The following is a 19,888-nucleotide window of genomic DNA, read 5'->3' on the forward strand; positions in this document are numbered from 1 at the left end:
GCACCAGAATCCATACACCAGTCAGAATGCCCACGGTGGAATCCCGACAGCTGGAATCCTGAACGTAAGTACAGTATATCGGGGAGGGTTAAGGTTAGGCTAAGGGGGGAGGATTAGACACTAGGGAAGGGTTAGGCTAAGCGAGAAGGGTTAGACACTAGAAGAGGGTTAGGGTTAGGCTGTGGGGAGGGGAGGGCTAGAGTTAGGGTTAGTTTAGTTGTTCATACCTGTTAAGATTCTGGCAGTTGGGATTCCGGTGTCAGTATTCTGACCTCCGGCATCCTCACTGCTGGTATCCCGTACCCAACCCGTCTGGGTGTGGCCAGTGCTATGTGGGCATTTATTCCAACTACACTATCAGCCCCAAGGTCTTTATAAAAATATATAAAAGTAGAAAAATGCTGCATTTTGGGCGAAATAGAAAAACGATTTCAATATTTATGCCGACCGTGTCACCCATCACCATATTGTCAAAAGAATGGGTGTATTTCTATGTCGAGACCCGTCGCTGTAGTACCAAGCGCCCCTTTGTTAATCTGGACCTGATTTCAGTCCAACTAATGCACCACACTATGGGGCTAATGCTGAGCTGAATGCAAGTCAACCGTAATTGCTCCGTCATGGCTTGCAAAGAAAATAAGAATTTACTTACCGATAATTCTATTTCTCGGAGTCCGTAGTGGATGCTGGGGTTCCTGAAAGGACCATGGGGTTCCTGAAAGGACCATGGGGAATAGCGGCTCCGCAGGAGACAGGGCACAAAAAAGTAAAGCTTTACTAGGTCAGGTGGTGTGCACTGGCTCCTCCCCCTATGACCCTCCTCCAGACTCCAGTTAGGTACTGTGCCCGGACGAGCATACACAATAAGGGAGGCATTTTGAATCCCGGGTAAGACTCATACCAGCCACACCAATCACACCGTACAACTTGTGATCTAAACCCAGTTAACAGTATAACAACAGAAAGGGCCTCTTAAAGATGGCTCCTTAACAATAACCCGAATTAGTTAACAATAACTATGTACAAGTATTGCAGATAATCCGCACTTGGGATGGGCGCCCAGCATCCACTACGGACTCCGAGAAATAGAATTATCGGTAAGTAAATTCTTATTTTCTCTATCGTCCTAAGTGGATGCTGGGGTTCCTGAAAGGACCATGGGGATTATACCAAAGCTCCCAAACGGGCGGGAGAGTGCGGATGACTCTGCAGCACCGAATGAGAGAACTCCAGGTCCTCCTTTGCCAGGGTATCAAATTTGTAAAATTTTACAAACGTGTTCTCCCCCGACCACGTAGCTGCTCGGCAGAGTTGTAATGCCGAGACCCCTCGGGCAGCCGCCCAAGATGAGCCCACCTTCCTTGTGGAGTGGGCTTTTACAGTTTTAGGCTGTGGCAGGCCTGCCACAGAATGTGCAAGTTGAATTGTGTTACAAATCCAACGAGCAATCGACTGCTTAGAAGCAGGTGCGCCCAACTTGTTGGGTGCATACAATATAAACAGCGAGTCAGATTTTCTGACTCCAGCCGTCCTTGCAATGTATATTTTTAAGGCTCTGACAACGTCCAACAACTTGGAGTCCTCCAAGTCGCTAGTGGCCGCAGGCACCACAATAGGTTGGTTCAGATGAAATGCTGATACCACTTTAGGGAGAAAATGCGGACGAGTCCGCAGTTCTGCCCTATCCGAATGGAAGATTAGATAAGGACTTTTATAAGATAAAGCCGCCAATTCAGATACTCTCCTGGCAGAGGCCAGGGCTAGTAACATAGTCACTTTCAATGTGAGATATTTCAAATCCACCTTTTTCAATGGTTCAAACCAATGGGATTTGAGGAAATCTAAAACTACATTTAGATCCCACGGTGCCACCGGAGGCACCACAGGAGGCTGTATATGCAGTACTCCCTTGACAAAAGTCTGGACCTCAGGGACAGAGGCCAATTCTTTTTGGAAGAATATTGACAGGGCCGAAATTTGAACCTTAATGGATCCCAATTTGAGACCCATAGATAATCCTGATTGCAGGAAATGTAGGAAACGACCCAGTTGGAATTCCTCCGTCGGAACCCTCCGATCCTCGCACCACGCTACATATTTTCGCCAAATGCGGTGATAATGTTTCACGGTGACTTCCTTCCGTGCCTTAATCAAGGTAGGAATGACTTCTTCTGGAATGCCTTTCCCTTTTAGGATCTGGCGTTCAACCGCCATGCCGTCAAACGCAGCCGCGGTAAGTCTTGAAAAAGACAGGGACCCTGCTGTAGCAGGTCCCTTCTCAGAGGTAGAGGCCACGGTTCGTCCGTGAGCATCTCTTGAAGTTCCGGATACCAAGTCCTTCTCGGCCAATCCGGAACCACTAGTATTGTTCTTACTCTTCTTTGCCGTATGATCTTCAATACCTTTGGTATGAGCGGCAGAGGAGGAAACACATACACTGACTGGTACACCCAAGGAGTTACCAGTGCGTCCACAGCTATTGCCTGTGGATCTCTTGACCTGGCGCAATATTTGTCCAGTTTCTTGTTGAGGCGAGACGCCATCATGTCTACAATTGGTCTTTCCCAACGGTCTATTAACATGTTGAAGACTTCTGGATGTAGACCCCACTCTCCCGGATGAAGATCGTGTCTGCTGAGGAAGTCTGCTTCCCAGTTGTCCACGCCCGGGATGAACACTGCTGACAGTGCTATCACGTGATTCTCCGCCCAGCGAAGAATCTTGGCAGCTTCTGCCATTGCACTCCTGCTTCTTGTGCCGCCCTGCCTGTTTACATGGGCGACCGCCGTGATGTTGTCCGACTGAATCAACACCGGCTTTCTTTGCAGGAGAAGTTCCGCCTGGCTTAGAGCATTGTAGATTGCTCTTAGTTCCAGAATGTTTATGTGAAGAGACTTTTCCAGACTCGTCCATACTCCCTGGAAGTTTCTTCCTTGTGTGACTGCTCCCCAGCCTCTCAGGCTGGCGTCCGTGGTCACCAGGATCCAATCCTGAATGCCGAATCTGCGGCCTTCTAATAGGTGAGCCTTCTGCAACCACCACAGAAGTGACACCCTTGTCTTTGGTGACAGGGTTATTCGCAGGTGCATCTGCAGATGCGACCCTGACCATTTGTCCAACAGATCCCTTTGGAATATTCTTGCATGGAATCTGCCGAATGGAATTGCTTCGTAAGAAGCCACCATTTTTCCCAGGACTCTTGTGCATTGATGTACTGACACTTTTCCTGGTTTTAGGAGGTTCCTGACCAGATCGGATAACTCCTTGGCTTTTTCCTCTGGAAGGAAAACCTTTTTCTGAACCGTGTCCAGAATCATTCCTAGGAACAGCAGACGAGTTGTCGGGATTAAATGGGATTTTGGAATATTCAGAATCCACCCGTGTTGTCTTAGCACCTCTTGAGATAGTGCTAAAGCTGTCTCCAGCTGTTCTCTGGACCTTGCCCTTATTAGGAGATCGTCCAAGTATGGGATAACTAATACGCCTTTTCTTCGAAGAAGAATCATCATCTCGGCCATTACCTTGGTAAAGACCCGAGGCGCCGTGGACAATCCGAACGGCAGCGTCTGAAACTGATAGTGACAGTTTTGAACAATGAACCTGAGGTACCCCTGGTGTGCGGGGTAAATCGGAACGTGTAGATACGCATCCTTGATGTCCAAGGATACCATAAAGTCCCCTTCTTCCAGGTTCGCTATCACTGCTCTGAGTGACTCCATCTTGAACTTGAACTTTTTTATGTAGAGGTTCAAGGACTTCAGATTTAGAATAGGCCTTACCGAGCCATCCGGCTTCGGTACCACAAATAGAGTGGAATAATACCCCTTTCCTTGTTGTAATAGGGGTACTTTGACTATCACCTGCTGAGCGTACAGCTTGTGAATGGCTTCCAACACCCTCTCCCTTTCGGAAGAGACGGTTGGTAAGGCAGACTTCAGGAAACGATGAGGAGGATCCGTCTCTAATTCCAACCTGTACCCCTGAGATATTATCTGCAGGATCCAGGGGTCTACCTGCGAGTGAGCCCACTGCGCGCTGTAATTTTTGAGACGGCCCCCCACTGTCCCCGAGTCCGCTTGAGAGGCCCCAGCGTCATGCTGAGGTTTTTGCAGGAGCCGGGGAGGGCTTCTGTTCCTGGGAAGGAGCTGCCTGTTGGTGTCTCTTCCCTCTTCCTCTGCCTCGTGGCAGGTACGACAAGCCCTTTGCTCTCTTATTTTTGTAGGAGCGAAAAGGCTGCGGTTGAAAGGTCGGTGCCTTTCTCTGTTGGGGAGTGACTTGAGGTAAAAAAGTGGATTTCCCGGCAGTAGCCGTGGCCACCAAGTCTGATAGACCAACTCCAAATAACTCCTCCCCTTTATACGGCAAAACCTCCATGTGACGTTTTGAATCCGCATCGCCTGTCCACTGTCGTGTCCATAAGGCTCTTCTGGCTGAAATGGACATAGCACTCACCCGAGATGCCAGTGTGCAAATATCCCTCTGTGCATCACGCATATAGATAAATGCATCCTTTATTTGTTCTAACGACAGTAAAACATTGTCCCTATCTAGGGTATCAATATTTTCAATCAGGGATTCTGACCAAACTACTCCAGCACTGCACATCCAGGCAGTTGCTATAGCTGGTCGTAGTATAACACCTGCATGTGTGTATATATTCTTTTGAATAACTTCCATCTTTCTATCTGATGGATCCTTAAGTGCGGCCGTCTCAGGAGAGGGTAACGCCACTTGTTTGGATAAGCGTGTGAGCGCCTTGTCCACCTTAGGGGGTGTTTCCCAGCGCGCCCTAACCTCTGGCGGGAAAGGGTATAATGCCAATAACTTTTTTGAAATTATCAACTTTTTATCAGGAGCAACCCACGCTTCATCACACACGTCATTTAATTCTTCTGATTCAGGAAAAACTGTTTGTAGTTTTTTCACACCATACATAATACCCTGTTTTACGGTATCTGTAGTATCAGCTAAATGTAACGTCTCCTTCATTGCCAAAATCATATAACGTGTGGCCCTACTGGAAAATACGTTTGAATTTCTACCGTCGTCACTGGAATCAGTGCCCGTGTCTGGGTCTGTGTCGACCGACTGAGGCAAAGGGCGTTTTACAGCCCCTGACGGTGTTTGAGGCGCCTGGACAGGCATTAATTGATTGTCCGGCCGCCTCATGTCCTCAACTGACTGTTTAAGGGAAGATAAACCATCACGTAATTCCACAAATAAAGGCATCCATTCTGGTGTCGACCCCCTGGGGGGTGACATCTGCATATTTGGCAATTGCTCCGCCTCCACACCAATATCGTCCTCATACATGTCGACACCACGTACCGACACACACCGCAAACTCACAGGGAATGCTCTAATGAAGACAGGACCCACTAGCCCTTTTGGGGAGACAGAGGGAGAGTCTGCCAGCACACACCACAAAGCGCTATATATACAAGGGATATCCTTATATTAAGTGCTCCCTTATAGCTGCTTTAATATATATATATATAGCCATTAATGTGCCCCCCCTCTCTGTTTTACCCTGTTTCTGTAGTGCAGTGCAGGGGAGAGACCTGGGAGCCGTTCTGACCAGCGGAGCTGTGACAGAAAATGGCGCCGTGTGCTGAGGAGATAGGCCCCGCCCCTTTTTCGGCGGGTTCTTCTCCCGCTATTTTTCCAGTCAGGCAGGGGTTAAATATCTCCATATAGCCCCTATGGGCTATATGTGAGGTATTTTTAGCCTTGTATAAGGTTTATATTTGCCTCTCAGAGCGCCCCCCCCCAGCGCTCTGCACCCTCAGTGACTGCCCAGTGAAGTGTGCTGAGAGGAAAATGGCGCACAGCTGCAGTGCTGTGCGCTACCTTATGAAGACTGAGGAGTCTTCAGCCGCCGGTTTCCGGACCTCTTCACGCTTCAGCATCTGCAAGGGGGTCGGCGGCGCGGCTCCGGGACCGGACTCCACGGCTGGGCCTGTGTTCGATCCCTCTGGAGCTAATGGTGTCCAGTAGCCAAGCAGCAAATCCACTCTGCATGCAGGTGAGTTTACTACTTTCCCCCTAAGTCCCACGTTGCAGTGATCCTGTTGCCAGCAGGACTCACTGTAAAGAAAAAAACCTAAACTAAACTTTCTCTAAGCAGCTCTTTAGGAGAGCCACCTAGATTGCACCCTTCTCGTTCGGGCACAAAATCTAACTGGAGTCTGGAGGAGGGTCATAGGGGGAGGAGCCAGTGCACACCACCTGACCTAGTAAAGCTTTACTTTTTTGTGCCCTGTCTCCTGCGGAGCCGCTATTCCCCATGGTCCTTTCAGGAACCCCATGGTCCTTTCAGGAACCCCAGCATCCACTTAGGACGATAGAGAAAAAATATTGACCCATAAGTATTGTTATATGCATTGCTGCAGTCGGACCACCCACCCATATCCGTATGCTTGGGAACACGGCCGTTGTTCCCATTATCGATGTGCGCAGGTTCACCAGCCCTTTCACTGGTGCAATACATCTATCCGAAAACAGGTGAACTTATGTGTACACTCAACTCTGTACAGCCCGTGATTCCCCAACAGTTACAAGTGTAAATGACTCTGCATCCCGCGTCAGTGCGCACTTTCAGCTCCAGTGAGAAAACACTCAAGATACAGTATGTGCGCAAAACAAACCAGCATTTTTTTATACGTTATCTCCTATGGGCACAATGCTGACCTACACAAGTACATGAGTTCCAGCTCCAACATGTGTTCCTGATGCAGTGATATATGCTCCTCTAGGAAATTACATGCCGCCCTTCAATATACTCTATATACAACGCAGACATATTTCACAGCAAGGTTAAGTTTTGACCAGTGGGCACCATTCCCTTGTAAGTTAGTATAGATATATATTTTAGTGAAACAAGGCTACTTAGTATTGCCCCCGCTTAGTCACATGACAGTCATAACAAAAGTTCAATATACATTTACAATGATTAAATGACTTATGCAAGAGGAAATGTTTCAGAAAGTGATAAGAATTGAAGCCATTTGCCATCTGCTTGCATTGCATCTGATGGCTTGTAACACTATATAAATGAGATCACAGGGAAAACATGTTCTGTAATAGCACTTTCCAGATAACGTTTTTAACGTTTACACATTTATGACTGATCTTTAAATTGGGCAAATGTGTGCAATTTGGTGATGTTTGGGAACAGCGGAGTAAAAGGGTGTGTTTATTGCCTTCTGTTAACACAAGCAACAAGTCTGATAAAACTGATGCTATGACACCATTATACTAGATATAAGAAACATTGGCAGGAATTCAGTGTATTATATAGCATTGTATTCTTTGCAATTACTGATAAGACAGGAAGATTTCCAAACACAAAATACAACAGGAAATCAAAATTCTTGCCAGATATAAGCAAACAAATGTGGAAAACAGACGAGCTGAAGGTAAAAGTCACCTACACAGAGTGGGAGCAGAAATCAATATCATGTGACTATCACCGAGACTGTCCATGGTTATTAGTTCAGCCCACATAATGGACATGTCCACTGTGTGATGGTGACTGGTGCACTTTAAAGTCATTTGACCGCACACCAGTCATGTGCCCAGACACAAATCATGTGACCATCCACCAGTCATGTGCCCAAACACCATTCATGTGTGCTGACACCAGTCATGTGACCACAAACCAGTCGCAAGTTTTAAGCCCTGACACACTGTACCAAACTTACAGTATATCCATGCACATACAGAGCCTATGTCCCACCAACAGCATATCAGCTATTCAGAGACATCTCAGCTTTTGCCCACATCATGGCATGGGAGCAGGGGCCTACTTTATGCAGCCTTACACCACCACATAATGGGCCTGATTAACAGTCACATGCAAAAGTGCACACAGCAGTGTCTACTGGCAGTAGCCTATCTGCGACTCTATGCAAAGGACCTACAAGCTCCTTTCCTTATATACAGTCATGTGGCCGAATATGCAAGAACTGAGACGCCCACTTTCAGAGCCCGTGCACGCTGTAATACTAATTGGTGCTTCCTTATACTATCAGTTGCAGCATGGAAACTTGCACCGGCCTCATGGCTGCTGCAGTGTCTCCCTCTGGCCACGGCCTCCACTGCTTGTCACTGTGTGTCTGTGAGCGCAGAACTTGTAATGACACGCCAGCGACACTCCTATAATACACCCACTGAACGGGCCATTTTTGTATACACTTCTAGCCACCTCCTGGTCACCTCCAGGAACGTCCATTACTTTTCCGCCACCTTTCTCATACAGTCTGTCATGACAGCACCTTTGTGTGTACACTCGGTAACACATGCGCTGTAGATTTCAGAATTTTACACAATCCTGCTGTTGCTGGAAAGCCCCTGTTACATGATAATTGTGGGCTGTGTTATAGAACAATGCACTATTGTTAGGGATGTATTTTAAATTGGTCTGTCATAACGAGCATGGATTCGTTGGTGGATGTGGAATCAATCTGGGCCATAAGGTACAACATGATCTAGTCACCAAGGTACATGGTGACCACTTTTCGTCACCAATTGTGTCACAGGCCAGAGTTGGGCAAAAGTGGCTCAAGGGCAGTCAGACGAGCCTTCACCTACAGTCCCAAAACGGCTGCTCCTTATCTGACTTGCCATCTGCATTATTACCAATAGAAGTGTGGCTGCAAGGTATAGTTTTATTAGACTGCCAATGGGGCATGTGGGGAGTGCCAGTGACTGGGTACATGAAGATCAGTGCCAGTGAATGGAGGCATGTATGGAGTGCACTGATTTATGGGCTTGTGGAGACTGTGTGACTTCAGTTGGGGTCATGTAGGGAAGGGCAGTGGGGTAGAGGACATGTGAGGGAATACTGGATTAGGCGCTGAACCTATGGGGCATTTTGAGACAAAAAATGAAAGGTAAATGAGTGGCACTTTTAAAAGTTGTGGCAATTGAAGAAATATCACTACTATTGGTGGGATGCGGTTAATTTACCTACAATCATAATCTCGACGGTCAAAATACAGACACCCATTGACCAACGGTCAAAATTCCGACAAGGTCAAAATAAAGACATTTAAAATACCGACAAGGTCAAAATACCGACATGTCAAAAAGTCGACATGAGTTTTTCATTGAAACCGACTTGTTCATACTTTACCATCCCAGTGGACCTGGAGTTGGAATATAACAGTGTGCCAAGCGCAGCGAGGCACTGTGCTTGTAGCATGGCGAGCGCATGCGTTACACTTATACGTGTCCATGTCAACCTATGTCGACATACAAAAAAAACAACCAATGATTGAAATTGCCAATACAGGACTACTGTTCCCAGTTACTTACTAACATGCTAATTTACACAATGTGCATAGTCTTCTTGGAGGACATTTTGCTAAAATAGCCAAGATTACTAAGGATGAGTAAGCAGCTGAGCATTTGGTCTAGATACAGTATATCAGGTCTGTATGGCTCCAACAACTTTGCTGAATTCATACCTGCCCTGCACAAGTTTTATCCAGACTGAACTCATTACAGGCAGAGTTCACGGTCTATTCTAAACAATGTATTATGAAACAGGTAATCCTGAGTTTAGAAAATATACACTTATACACAGCACAGGTGATCATTTTGTGTAAAGATACACTAGGAATAAGGCACAGTGGGGGAGATGTACTAAGCAGTGATAAAAGTGGAGAAGTGAGCCAGTGGAGAAGTTGCCGATTGGCTGGTACTTTATCACCAGCGACTTTATCTCCATCCAAGGCTTAAGGCCAGTACTGACGGGAGAGATTTGTGCTGAGCGATCTTAACACACAGACCGCTCAGCACACATCTCTCCCCCTGCTCAGCACAGCGCTATGTGCCGAGCGAGGGAGGGGGGACGACCGGGCCCGCTCACTTCACAGAACGCTGCAGTGAGTGACCCACTATATAGAACACTATCGCTGGGGGGCATACACACGACAGATCTGTGCTTAAAATCTAAGCAATCTGGTCAGATTGCGTAGATTTTAAGCACAGATCTCCGTGTGTACCCCCCTTTAGTAAATAGACCCCTAAATCAGATCTGATCACAGCAGCAAATTTGTTGGCTAATGGGCAAAAACCATGAGCACTGCGGGGGGGAGGGGGGGGGGGGGGGTCAGATATAACATGTGCAGAGAGAGTTATATTTGGGTGGGCTCTGTTCAAACTCAAATCTAAATTTCAGTGTAAAAATAAAGCAGCCAGTATTTAATAACCCACCCAAATCTAACTCTCTCTGCACATGTTATATCATGTTATATCTGCAGTGCACATGGTCTTGTCCATTAGCTAACAAATTTGCTGCTGCGATCAGATCTGAATTACTCCCAATGTCCACCATATTACCACAAGTGTCTAGAGTTACAGTAGCAGACCTAACAAAGTAAAGCAGAGGTTATTAACAAAAGAAATAAATAAAAAAAAATCCACAGGAGACCCTCAGGTGTAGGTGTAACATTTTCTCTGGAATACTATGGAGCATTGACACAGATATGGTAAGATATGGTAAAGATGATTGCTTAGCACAGGTGTGGGATCATAAAACCTCCCACACAAAGGGACAGATGTATTAAGCCTGGAGAAGTGATAAAGCAGTGATAAGTGCAAGGTGATAACACACCGGCTAGTCATTTTTCAAATCAGTAATGATTGGGTGGTGCGTTATCACCTTGCATTTATCACTGCTTTATCACTTCTTTATCCCTTATCCAGGTTAATACATCTGCTCCAAACGTTTCGAAATTCCTAAGCACACGCGAGTCCTTACTAACACAGGGTCACTGTCTCATTAAATGTTGCACAAGCTCAGATGACTGTCCATAACCTGTATTATATACTATGTGGCAGAAACAAATGTCCTGAAAATGCAGGAATGTACAATGAAGAAAGGAGTCTACTAGGTGCATATAGACATGTGGGAGAGGGTGTATTACCTACAGTACCATTCAAATCCAAAAACTCAGTATGTTCCAGCAGCATTGAAGCAGCGGGTAAGTTAGTTAGTTTTCAATACACTCAGATAAATATGAGCTGATAAAATGCAAAGACAATGAAATTATGGCTGTTTTATAGCAGCTGTGCCCTTGATAACAAAGAACCTTATACAGTCACAGCACAATAGTCAGAATTTCAGCCAAAATCTTCCTTTTTTTATTTTGAAATTGGGGAAACTTACAACAACAAGATGTGAAGACCCCTTTAAATCACAAAAGAAAACTTGTAGTATATAGTCTTGTGAGAGGACAAATTCATACTGGCATAGATCTCTGGATGTATTTATATCCAGGGCAATTAGATGCATAAAACATGTCAAATATACCTATAAATGTCTGATGTGAAATACAGTTTAATAACATATCTTCTTATTACTAAGGTATTGCTATTACTGCACAATGTTGGCGGGACTAAAATAGAATCAATATTGCTTTCCGATCATGCACCGATCTGGTTTACTATTTTCCTAGACTCTCCTATTCCCCAATCTCATAATTGGCGATTTCCTACCTACTTGGAACGTTCATCTGATTTAGATTCACTTCTTACTCAAGCTTTTCTAAATTATGTCGATGACAATTTGATTCATGTCAATGATATTCATTTATTCTGGTCGGCCTCTAAACCGGTGGTACGTGGGCAGATTATATAGTATGTTTGTAGAAAGCGTAAATTGTTGAATAATCAACTGAATGATCTTAGCCGGGCACTGACGGACACCTATAACACCTTGTTATTACATGATATCCTTGAAAATAGACAAGCATATGTCGCTGCTAAGAGACTGTATGACTCATTATGCACTGAGAGGGCGAATTTTTCTTATGATGTACAACGAAATAAGTTCTTCCGTGGAGGCAACAAATCGCGTAAATTGCTTGCCAATCTGGTCCAGTCGTACTCCGCTCCTTCCCGAATCACACACTTGTGTATTGGCTCTGACTCCTCGGTCATGGATACCCAAATAATATCCGAGGCCATCTTAAGTTACTATGAAACTTTTGTATGCTGCCCTGCCAGATAACCTATGGAGGGCATGTCATTTCTCAAAACGGCAGGTTTACCTGTGTTGACTGAGGATGAAAGTACACCCTTGACAGAACCAGCCACAGAACTGGCGCTGTTAGCGATTAAGTAATTGCATAATGGAAAATCGCCTGATGGATTTGGGGCGGAGTACTATCGTATCTTAGCCCCTCATATGATGCCTCACTTATTAGCCTTATTTAATTCACTGTTGCGGGGGAACCCTCCACCCCCCTGGATTTACAGATGCTCAAATTGTTGTTTTTCCAAAGCCAGGTAAAGACCCTCGGTATGTTCAATCTTATAGACCCATTTCTCTTCTGAATCAGGATCTAAAATTGTTCACCAAACTATTAGCTTCTCACCTCCAACTGGTTTTATCTCGTATTCTACATCCAGCCCAAACTGGATTTGTGAAATCCAGGACCTCAGTGCATAATGTCCGTACATTGGTGGCGGCTATACGTAGCTCTAACATATCATCAAATACCAAAGCTCTTATAGTTAGTTGTGATGCTGATAAGGCGTTTGACCGCGTTATCATGGTCTCATTTACTTAGGGTCCTACACACACACAACAGTTTGGGGTAGATTTTATTAAAGTTTTCAGATTACTTTATGATAACCCACAAGCACAACTCACGATTAATGGATTGAATACGCCCTCATTTATGTTGTCTCGTGGCACGCGTCAGGGGTGCCCTCTTTCTCCTTTACTTTTTAATCTGGCTTTGGATCCATTAATTCGTACATGTATACAAGAGGAATAGCAATTGAACCGTATTCTGTGAAGGTTTCTGCCTTTGCAGACGATTTATTGTTTCACTTTAATGACCCCATGACGGCTTTTCCTTCATTATTGACTGTGTTGCATGATTTTAATCTTATCTCTGTTTTTTTAGTGAATTTTGATAAAGCAGAAGCATTGGCGCTAGGCACGCAGGCGAATCAAGGTTGGGGCTCTACCTTTCTGTTTAAGTGGGCTGACGGTTACATCACATATTTAGGGTTACACTTTTCATCAAAACTTGACGACCTTTACTCTCTCAATTTTTCTTACTTTATTCAAAAAATGGTAGATGATTTTGCTAACTGGCAACATCTACCGATTTCATATTTGGGTAGATGTCATTTATAAAAAATCATTTCCTTTCCTCGCCTACTTTACCCGATCCAAATGTTTCCATTTCTACTATCTAAACGTGATATACATGTGATCAACAGAGCACTCACCAAATTTATTTGGGCGAACAAACGTCCACGCATTGCACTTTTTAAACTAAAAGAGCCGCCCTTATTAGGAGGCAAAGATTCCTTTACTCCGCAGTTTGCAGTGGAAAGGGCACATAGGGTCCCTACCCATCCTCTTCCTCCTGGTGCTCAAACCAGAACTTTAATTGCTTAACTCCTACATTATAAGGACAGAGACGCCATACTGCGGGCTGCTTTGGCTTGGATTGATCTGCAGCCGTTGCCGCGTGCTGGTCCTCTGTGACGTTGAACTCCTGTATAAGTATCTGTTATTATTGTTCTGATGCTTTTATATTGCGGAAATGTTTTCATGTTACTATGTTATGCATTGGAACCGAGTGCCTTTCCCACCAACCATCTGACTTTTATAGGTTGGGGGTTCCATGTCCTGTAGGTTATGGGTTTGGTTGCCCTATAGCTTTGTTTGGCTAATTTTGTTATAGTTCGGCCTAGGGAGGCCAATCCCGGGATCGGGATCGGCGGGATCCCGGGATTTGGGCCCAAAAATGCCGGGATTTGAATCCCGGGATTGGAGCCTCCAATCCCGGGATTCACGGGATTAGAATGCGCAGTTTTGCCGGACAGCGCTGAGCTCTACAGCACAGCGCTGCCCGGCTGTCAGCGAGATAGATACAGCAGCCGCTGGCGGCATTTCAAATGTAGCGCCAGCCAATCAGAGCTGGCAGACCGGCAGCCAATCAGGGAAGCGTCAACAGCCGCGGCTCCTGATTGGCTGCCAGACTGCCAGTTCTGACTGGCTGGCGGCCAGTGTTACATTTGAAATGCCGCCAGCGCGGTCAGTGTGAGTGTGTGTCCATGGCTGGTGCCCGCGGCCCAGGATTGTATGTATGGACAATATATATTCATGACCTTTTTGTAAGCTTAATACTGGGAAAGTCTATCATGTATTGCTGGTGTGTGATGGAATTATTGGCTGGTGCCCGCGGCCCATTAATTAGTAAGTGTTGTCGTTACACCCACACTCCCTCACTGCTCCAGACATCCTCCCTCTCTCTCTGCTCCTGAAATCCTCCCTGCTCGCTACACCCACCCTCCCTTCCTGCTCCTTACATGCTCCATACACACCCACCCTCCCGCTGCTCCCAACAACCACCCTCCCTTCCTGCTCACTACACCCTCCCTTCCTGCTCCTTACATGCTCCCTACACTCACTCTGCCGCTGCTCCCTACACCCACCCTCCTTTCCTGCTCCTTACATGCTCCCTACACCCACCCTTCACCCCTCGCTGCCCTCCACATATACTCTCCCTGCTCCCTACACTGATCCCTACCGCAATCCCGGGAATACCGGGATTGAGCATTTTTCAATCCCGGGATTGAAAAAATGCCCCGGGATTGACCTCCCTAGTTCGGCCCTCTTTCTGGGGCCCTTTTACAATGTTAGTGTATAAGTGTACCTGTGTTTGGGTGCGTGTGCGGGGTGGGGGTTGTTGGGGTTTGCCGTTTTTTCTTATCTATGTTGTTTTGTGTGTTTTTGTTTGATTATGCATTTCTTGATCAGGTCTGTGCATATGTGTATGATTCATGTACGTGGAGGGAGTGTGGTGACCAGCTGAGGCAGTGTTGGTTCGGACTACACTTACTGTTACTGCAATATTATGGAGAATGTTATTTCATGGAACGTAAGGGGCCTTAATGACAGGGTCAAGCGCTCCTCAGTTCTGAAACAACTCAAGGCTCGTAGCCCGGGTATAGTATGTCTGTTGGAGACCCATTTAATCGGTAGCTGTGTACTTTCCCTTGGGTGGTTGGGCCTTTCATTCTAATTTTCACTCCAACTCTAGAGGTGTGTCAGTGTTAATTCATAAAATCTTGGGTTTTGTATGTCAGAAGGTCCAGATTGATCCATCAGGCAGTTATGTTTTCCTAGCGGGTTCGATCCATAATGTTCCATTTCTGTTACTGGCGGTGTATATCCCCCCTCCCTATACTCATGCTCTTTTTCTTAACGCCTGGGTGTTTATTCAGGACTTCCACTCTGTGCCTATAATTTACATTGGCGATTTTAATGCAGTTATGAAAGAGTCGCTGGATAGATGGAAGCCTGGCCCGCAGCATGTGTGGACTGGGGATACCGCTTTTTCACGCATGATCTTTGAATTAGGACTGGAAGATGTTTGGCGCTTGCGTTTTCCTACTGTGCGTGGTTACTCCTGTTTCTCTAGTTCTCATGATGTTTTCTCTGGGATAGATACGGCCCTTCTTTCCCGCCCGCTGCTCCCTTCTGTGTCAACCATTGAATATTTCTCCCTCCATGTGTGTTTATGTACTTCTTTTGTTATTGCTCTTAATTGGTGTATTGTATATAGGAGATTCTCATTAACCTTAGTTTCCTGCATACAATTCTGATCCTTATTTGGAAGGATCTATTGTTGGTTTTGTATCACTGCTCTGTGACCTTACGTACTTGCCTGTAAAAATGGCGCTGACGTGCTTGGTTGTACTACTGGAAATGTATATGATTCTATGTTTTCTGTTTTTTTGTTTTTTTTTAGGTTTTTACGTGTGTGTCTATGTCTTGTATGTTTTGCAACTTTAAAATTCAATAAAATATACTTGATTAAAATATATATATATATACAGGTTGAGTATCCCATATCCAAATATTCTGAAATACGGAATATTCCGAAATACGGACTTTTTTGAGTGAGAGTGAAATAGTGAAACCTTTGTTTTTGATGGTTCAATGTACACAAACTTTGTTTAATACACAAAGTTATTAAAAATATTGTATTAAATGACCTTTAGGCTGTGTGTATAAGGTGTATATGAAACCTAAATTAATTGTGTGAAGGTACACACATTTTGTTTAATGCACAAAGTTATACAAATATTGGCTAAAATTACCTTCAGGCTGTGTGTATAAGGTGTATATGTAACATAAATGCATTCTGTGCTTATATTTAGGTCCCATCACCATGATATCTCATTATGGTATGCAATTATTCCAAAATATGGAAAAATCCGATATCCAAAATACCTCTGGTCCCAAGCATTTTGGATAAGGGATACTCAACCTGTATATATATATATATATATATATATATATATATATTCTGATATTAAATGTTCTTATTACACTAATTCTAAATACTGTAAAGCCCTAATGTATACATCATTCTTACTGTTTTTTATACGAAAGGAAGCATCTGGTCACTTTATCGGTGCAATGGCATACAGAAACTTTCTTCATTTAATTATTGTTTCAGATTTATTGCATTGAGATTTTTTTTTTTGCAAATATATACTAAAAATGGATATCGTCACTGTAGGGACACACATGAGTAATGGCAGTGGAACCATATGAAGTTATCAGCCTTACCTTGCACACACGAGCTACTCTTGCTACATGAGTCTTGTCTAGGAACTCTGAGCTTTCCTCAATAACTCTTTCATTAAAGAAGTAGTAGATTTTATCGTCATCGCCTATTGTGCTATTTAGACTTTCTCGTACCAGAGCAGAGGTCACAAACTCAGCATCTAGAGAAAACACACAAACAGTAGTCAGTCAGGGTGTACACCAGAAGCTACATGTGTGGAAGCAAGAGGTGATGTTCCCAGTTGTTTTTATATATAGGTCAGAACTTCAGACAAATCTGTGAACTGATGGATAACAAATGATGACTAAAAGCCACAAGACTTTCAGTTATGTATCATAAAGCTCCCTGACCTCTAGTATGAATATAATATTATACGGCACACAGAAGATCCACTACCATATAACACAAAGTTTTGTCCATGAACAAAAATACTTTTGTAGTGGATATTACACAGTCATTAGCTGATGAGTAAGATGAGGTTGCAGCTTAGTAAAGCAGAGGGAGAGCGTCCCTGGCTAGAAACCTTCGGTGTACCTACAACATTTTCTATAGGATCCCCAAAGTTCTAGTTGCCACTGTCCAAGTTCTTTTAAAGAGATAACAGACTTCTGATGTACAGATTTATCCTCATACATCTAGCCTCTAGCCTCATGCATCGCGAGATGCCTGGTGTGAGTGAGTCATCAGGTCCCATGTAACTCTGCTAACATCAGGCATCTTTTATTGCCATAAATGCATCTTACTCGCAACGCGATGGGACCAGTGCACAAGAGGTGACTGTGCTGATTCATTTGATACTTGTATATTGTGCGACACTTGAATACTGTGTGTGACTGAGTCTGTATTGGAAAAAAAAGCTGTGGCTGCTACATAGCAGCACTTCGTATACAGATTCAGAGACTCACTCGCGCACAGATATAATACAAGTGTTGCATTTCAAATGAATCAGCACAGTCTCCTGGCACATCCTAGTCATATCACAATGTGACACATTTTTTTGAAAAAAAAAAAAAAAAGTTACTTGATGCTAGAGTCTCACGGGACCTAGGGGGTAATTCTGAGTTGATCGCAGCAGGAACTTTGTTAGCAGTTGGGCAAAACCATGTGCACTGCAGGGGAGGCAGATATAACATGTGCAGAGAGAGTTAGATTTGGGTGGGGTGTGTTCAATCTGCAATCTAAACTGCAGTGTAAAAATAAAGCAGCCAGTATTTACCCTGCACAGAAACAATATACCCCACCCAAATCTAACTCTCTCTGCACATGTTATATCTGCCTCCCCTGCAGTGCACATGGTTTTGCCCAACTGCTAACAAAGTTCCTGCTGCGATCAACTTGGAATTACCCCCCTAGTGCACAGAGAGAGGCTGAAAGGCGTAACTGCAGCAATGAGGTATGAGGACACATCTATAGGTTTAATAGCTGTAAAGATGTGCATTAGTTTCAGCGTTACACTCAAGTCAGCTGTATGAACGGATCTCTGCAATTCGGCCACTGTGCATGCATCGCAGTTTGCATATGCATGACTTAAAGTTGTGAGTCTCTCAGCTGCATCTCCACTTTACGGCTAAGTGGGTTTAACGGGGAGGCAACTAGCATTCATATGAAGGATATGTGTACCGTGGCCATGTCATGTGCGTGTAGACTAGGGAAGCCAATCCCGGGCCTTTTTTTTAATCCCGGGTATCGGGATTGAAAAATGGTCAATCCCGGGACTCCCGGGACACCCGGGATTGGCTTTAGACTGTGTCCAGCAGCCCCCTACGCCCCGCCCCTCCCTGCAGACATAAAAAAAACCCGTACCTGCACAGCCAGGTAGCGGGTGATGAGGAGCCGGCGGGTGAGTGCAGTGGAGCCGGCGGGTGAGTACAGGGTAAGCCGGGAGGAGGCGGCGGGTGAAGACCGCCGTACTTTCCGGCTCGGCGGCTGCTGAAAGCGCAGCATGACCTCACAGTCACAGATCACACTGCGCAGGGGGAGACAGGAGGAGGGAGCCGGGCAGCGTCTGAGCGTCCTGAGGACGCTCAACGCTGATCCCTCAATCCCCGGGATTGGAGCTTCCAATCCCGGACGTTTTTGGCCTAAATCCCGGGATCCAGCCGATCCAGATCCCGGGATTGGCCTCCCTAGTGTTACAGGCTATTAATAGGTGAAATAAGATGGATAGAGCTGGTGCAAGTCTGCACGGTTAGTGATGTCAGCTACTTTCACAAGCACTTGGCGAATGACATTGTACCGGAGACCACAGACTGTGTCTCTTGGTAAAGCACGATCTACAGGCCTCCTTGTGTAAGGAAGGTGGAAATATAATCCTGGTCCAAACTATACACTGCAGACTTTGCAGGGCTAAAGAGATAGCTCCTGTAAGGTTTGTATACAATTGGGCACTGTATCAGCTTTTTAACCAGATTGACATAAAAAAAAGCCTATGTACAATTATAATTGTGCACTGCAGAAATGTTATTAAATGTAGTGGAGAATTAAATAGCCTCCTGTTTGCCAGCGCCATACAATCCCATCTGGATATGGAATCTCTATGTCGCAGGGGAGAGGAATGAGCACAGAGCTGGGAATCCAGACAACTTTGCAGAGGCAACAACAAGCCGCCTGCCTTCTTGTGCAATGCCAAGCTGTTCCACAATCACACTGTTTACTGAATGTCATAACACGGAACATCAGAGAATGAGCAGAAGCCTTTTCATATGTCTGCTATCAATTATTTACAAATCTTCCTACAACACAAAAACTAAATAAAAAAAATGTTACTTGGGCACAGATTTTCAGTTTAGAAAACACAAAAAGACAAAAATAGACACACAGACAATTGTGTGTACTGATGAGAGCCAGTATAACAAGATACTGGAGTAATCTATTAACACCCAGTGTGGTACAGAGCAATGCATGTAGCAAAACGAAATGTCATGAGAAAGATGTACCAACATATCTAACATTTTAGATTTATGAGAAAAGAAAAACAAAAATAAGAATTTACTTACCGATAATTCTATTTCTCATAGTCCGTAGTGGATGCTGGGGACTCCGAAAGGACCATGGGGAATAGCGGCTCCGCAGGAGACTGGGCACAAAGTAAAAGCTTTAGGACTAGCTGGTGTGCACTGGCTCCTCCCCCTATGACCCTCCTCCAAGCCTCAGTTAGGATACTGTGCCCGGACGAGCGTACACAATAAGGAAGGATTTTGAATCCCGGGTAAGACTCATTACCAGCCACACCAATCACACCGTACAACTTGTGATCTGAACCCAGTTAACAGCAT

General features: G+C 44.9%; 1 protein-coding gene and 1 long non-coding RNA gene across 5 annotated transcripts in view; one reads left to right on the forward strand and one right to left on the reverse strand.

Moving 5' to 3' along the window:
• The window catches only part of SEMA4G (semaphorin 4G), a 441,977-nt gene that overhangs the window by 80,239 nt on the left and 341,850 nt on the right, over positions 1–19,888 (reverse strand). For both annotated transcript variants that reach the window (XM_063961912.1, XM_063961911.1), the window contains exon 8: positions 16,616–16,773. In XM_063961912.1, the coding sequence (XP_063817982.1) occupies positions 16,616–16,773 (158 nt within the window). The remainder of the gene's footprint in view (positions 1–16,615; positions 16,774–19,888) is intronic.
• LOC135056570 (uncharacterized) overlaps positions 1–19,888 on the forward strand; it is a 66,011-nt gene that overhangs the window by 28,982 nt on the left and 17,141 nt on the right. The gene's annotated exons all lie outside the window — the stretch shown is intronic.

This window comes from Pseudophryne corroboree, chromosome 3 (assembly GCF_028390025.1).
Source record: "Pseudophryne corroboree isolate aPseCor3 chromosome 3, aPseCor3.hap2, whole genome shotgun sequence".
Lineage (NCBI taxonomy): Eukaryota > Metazoa > Chordata > Amphibia > Anura > Myobatrachidae > Pseudophryne > Pseudophryne corroboree.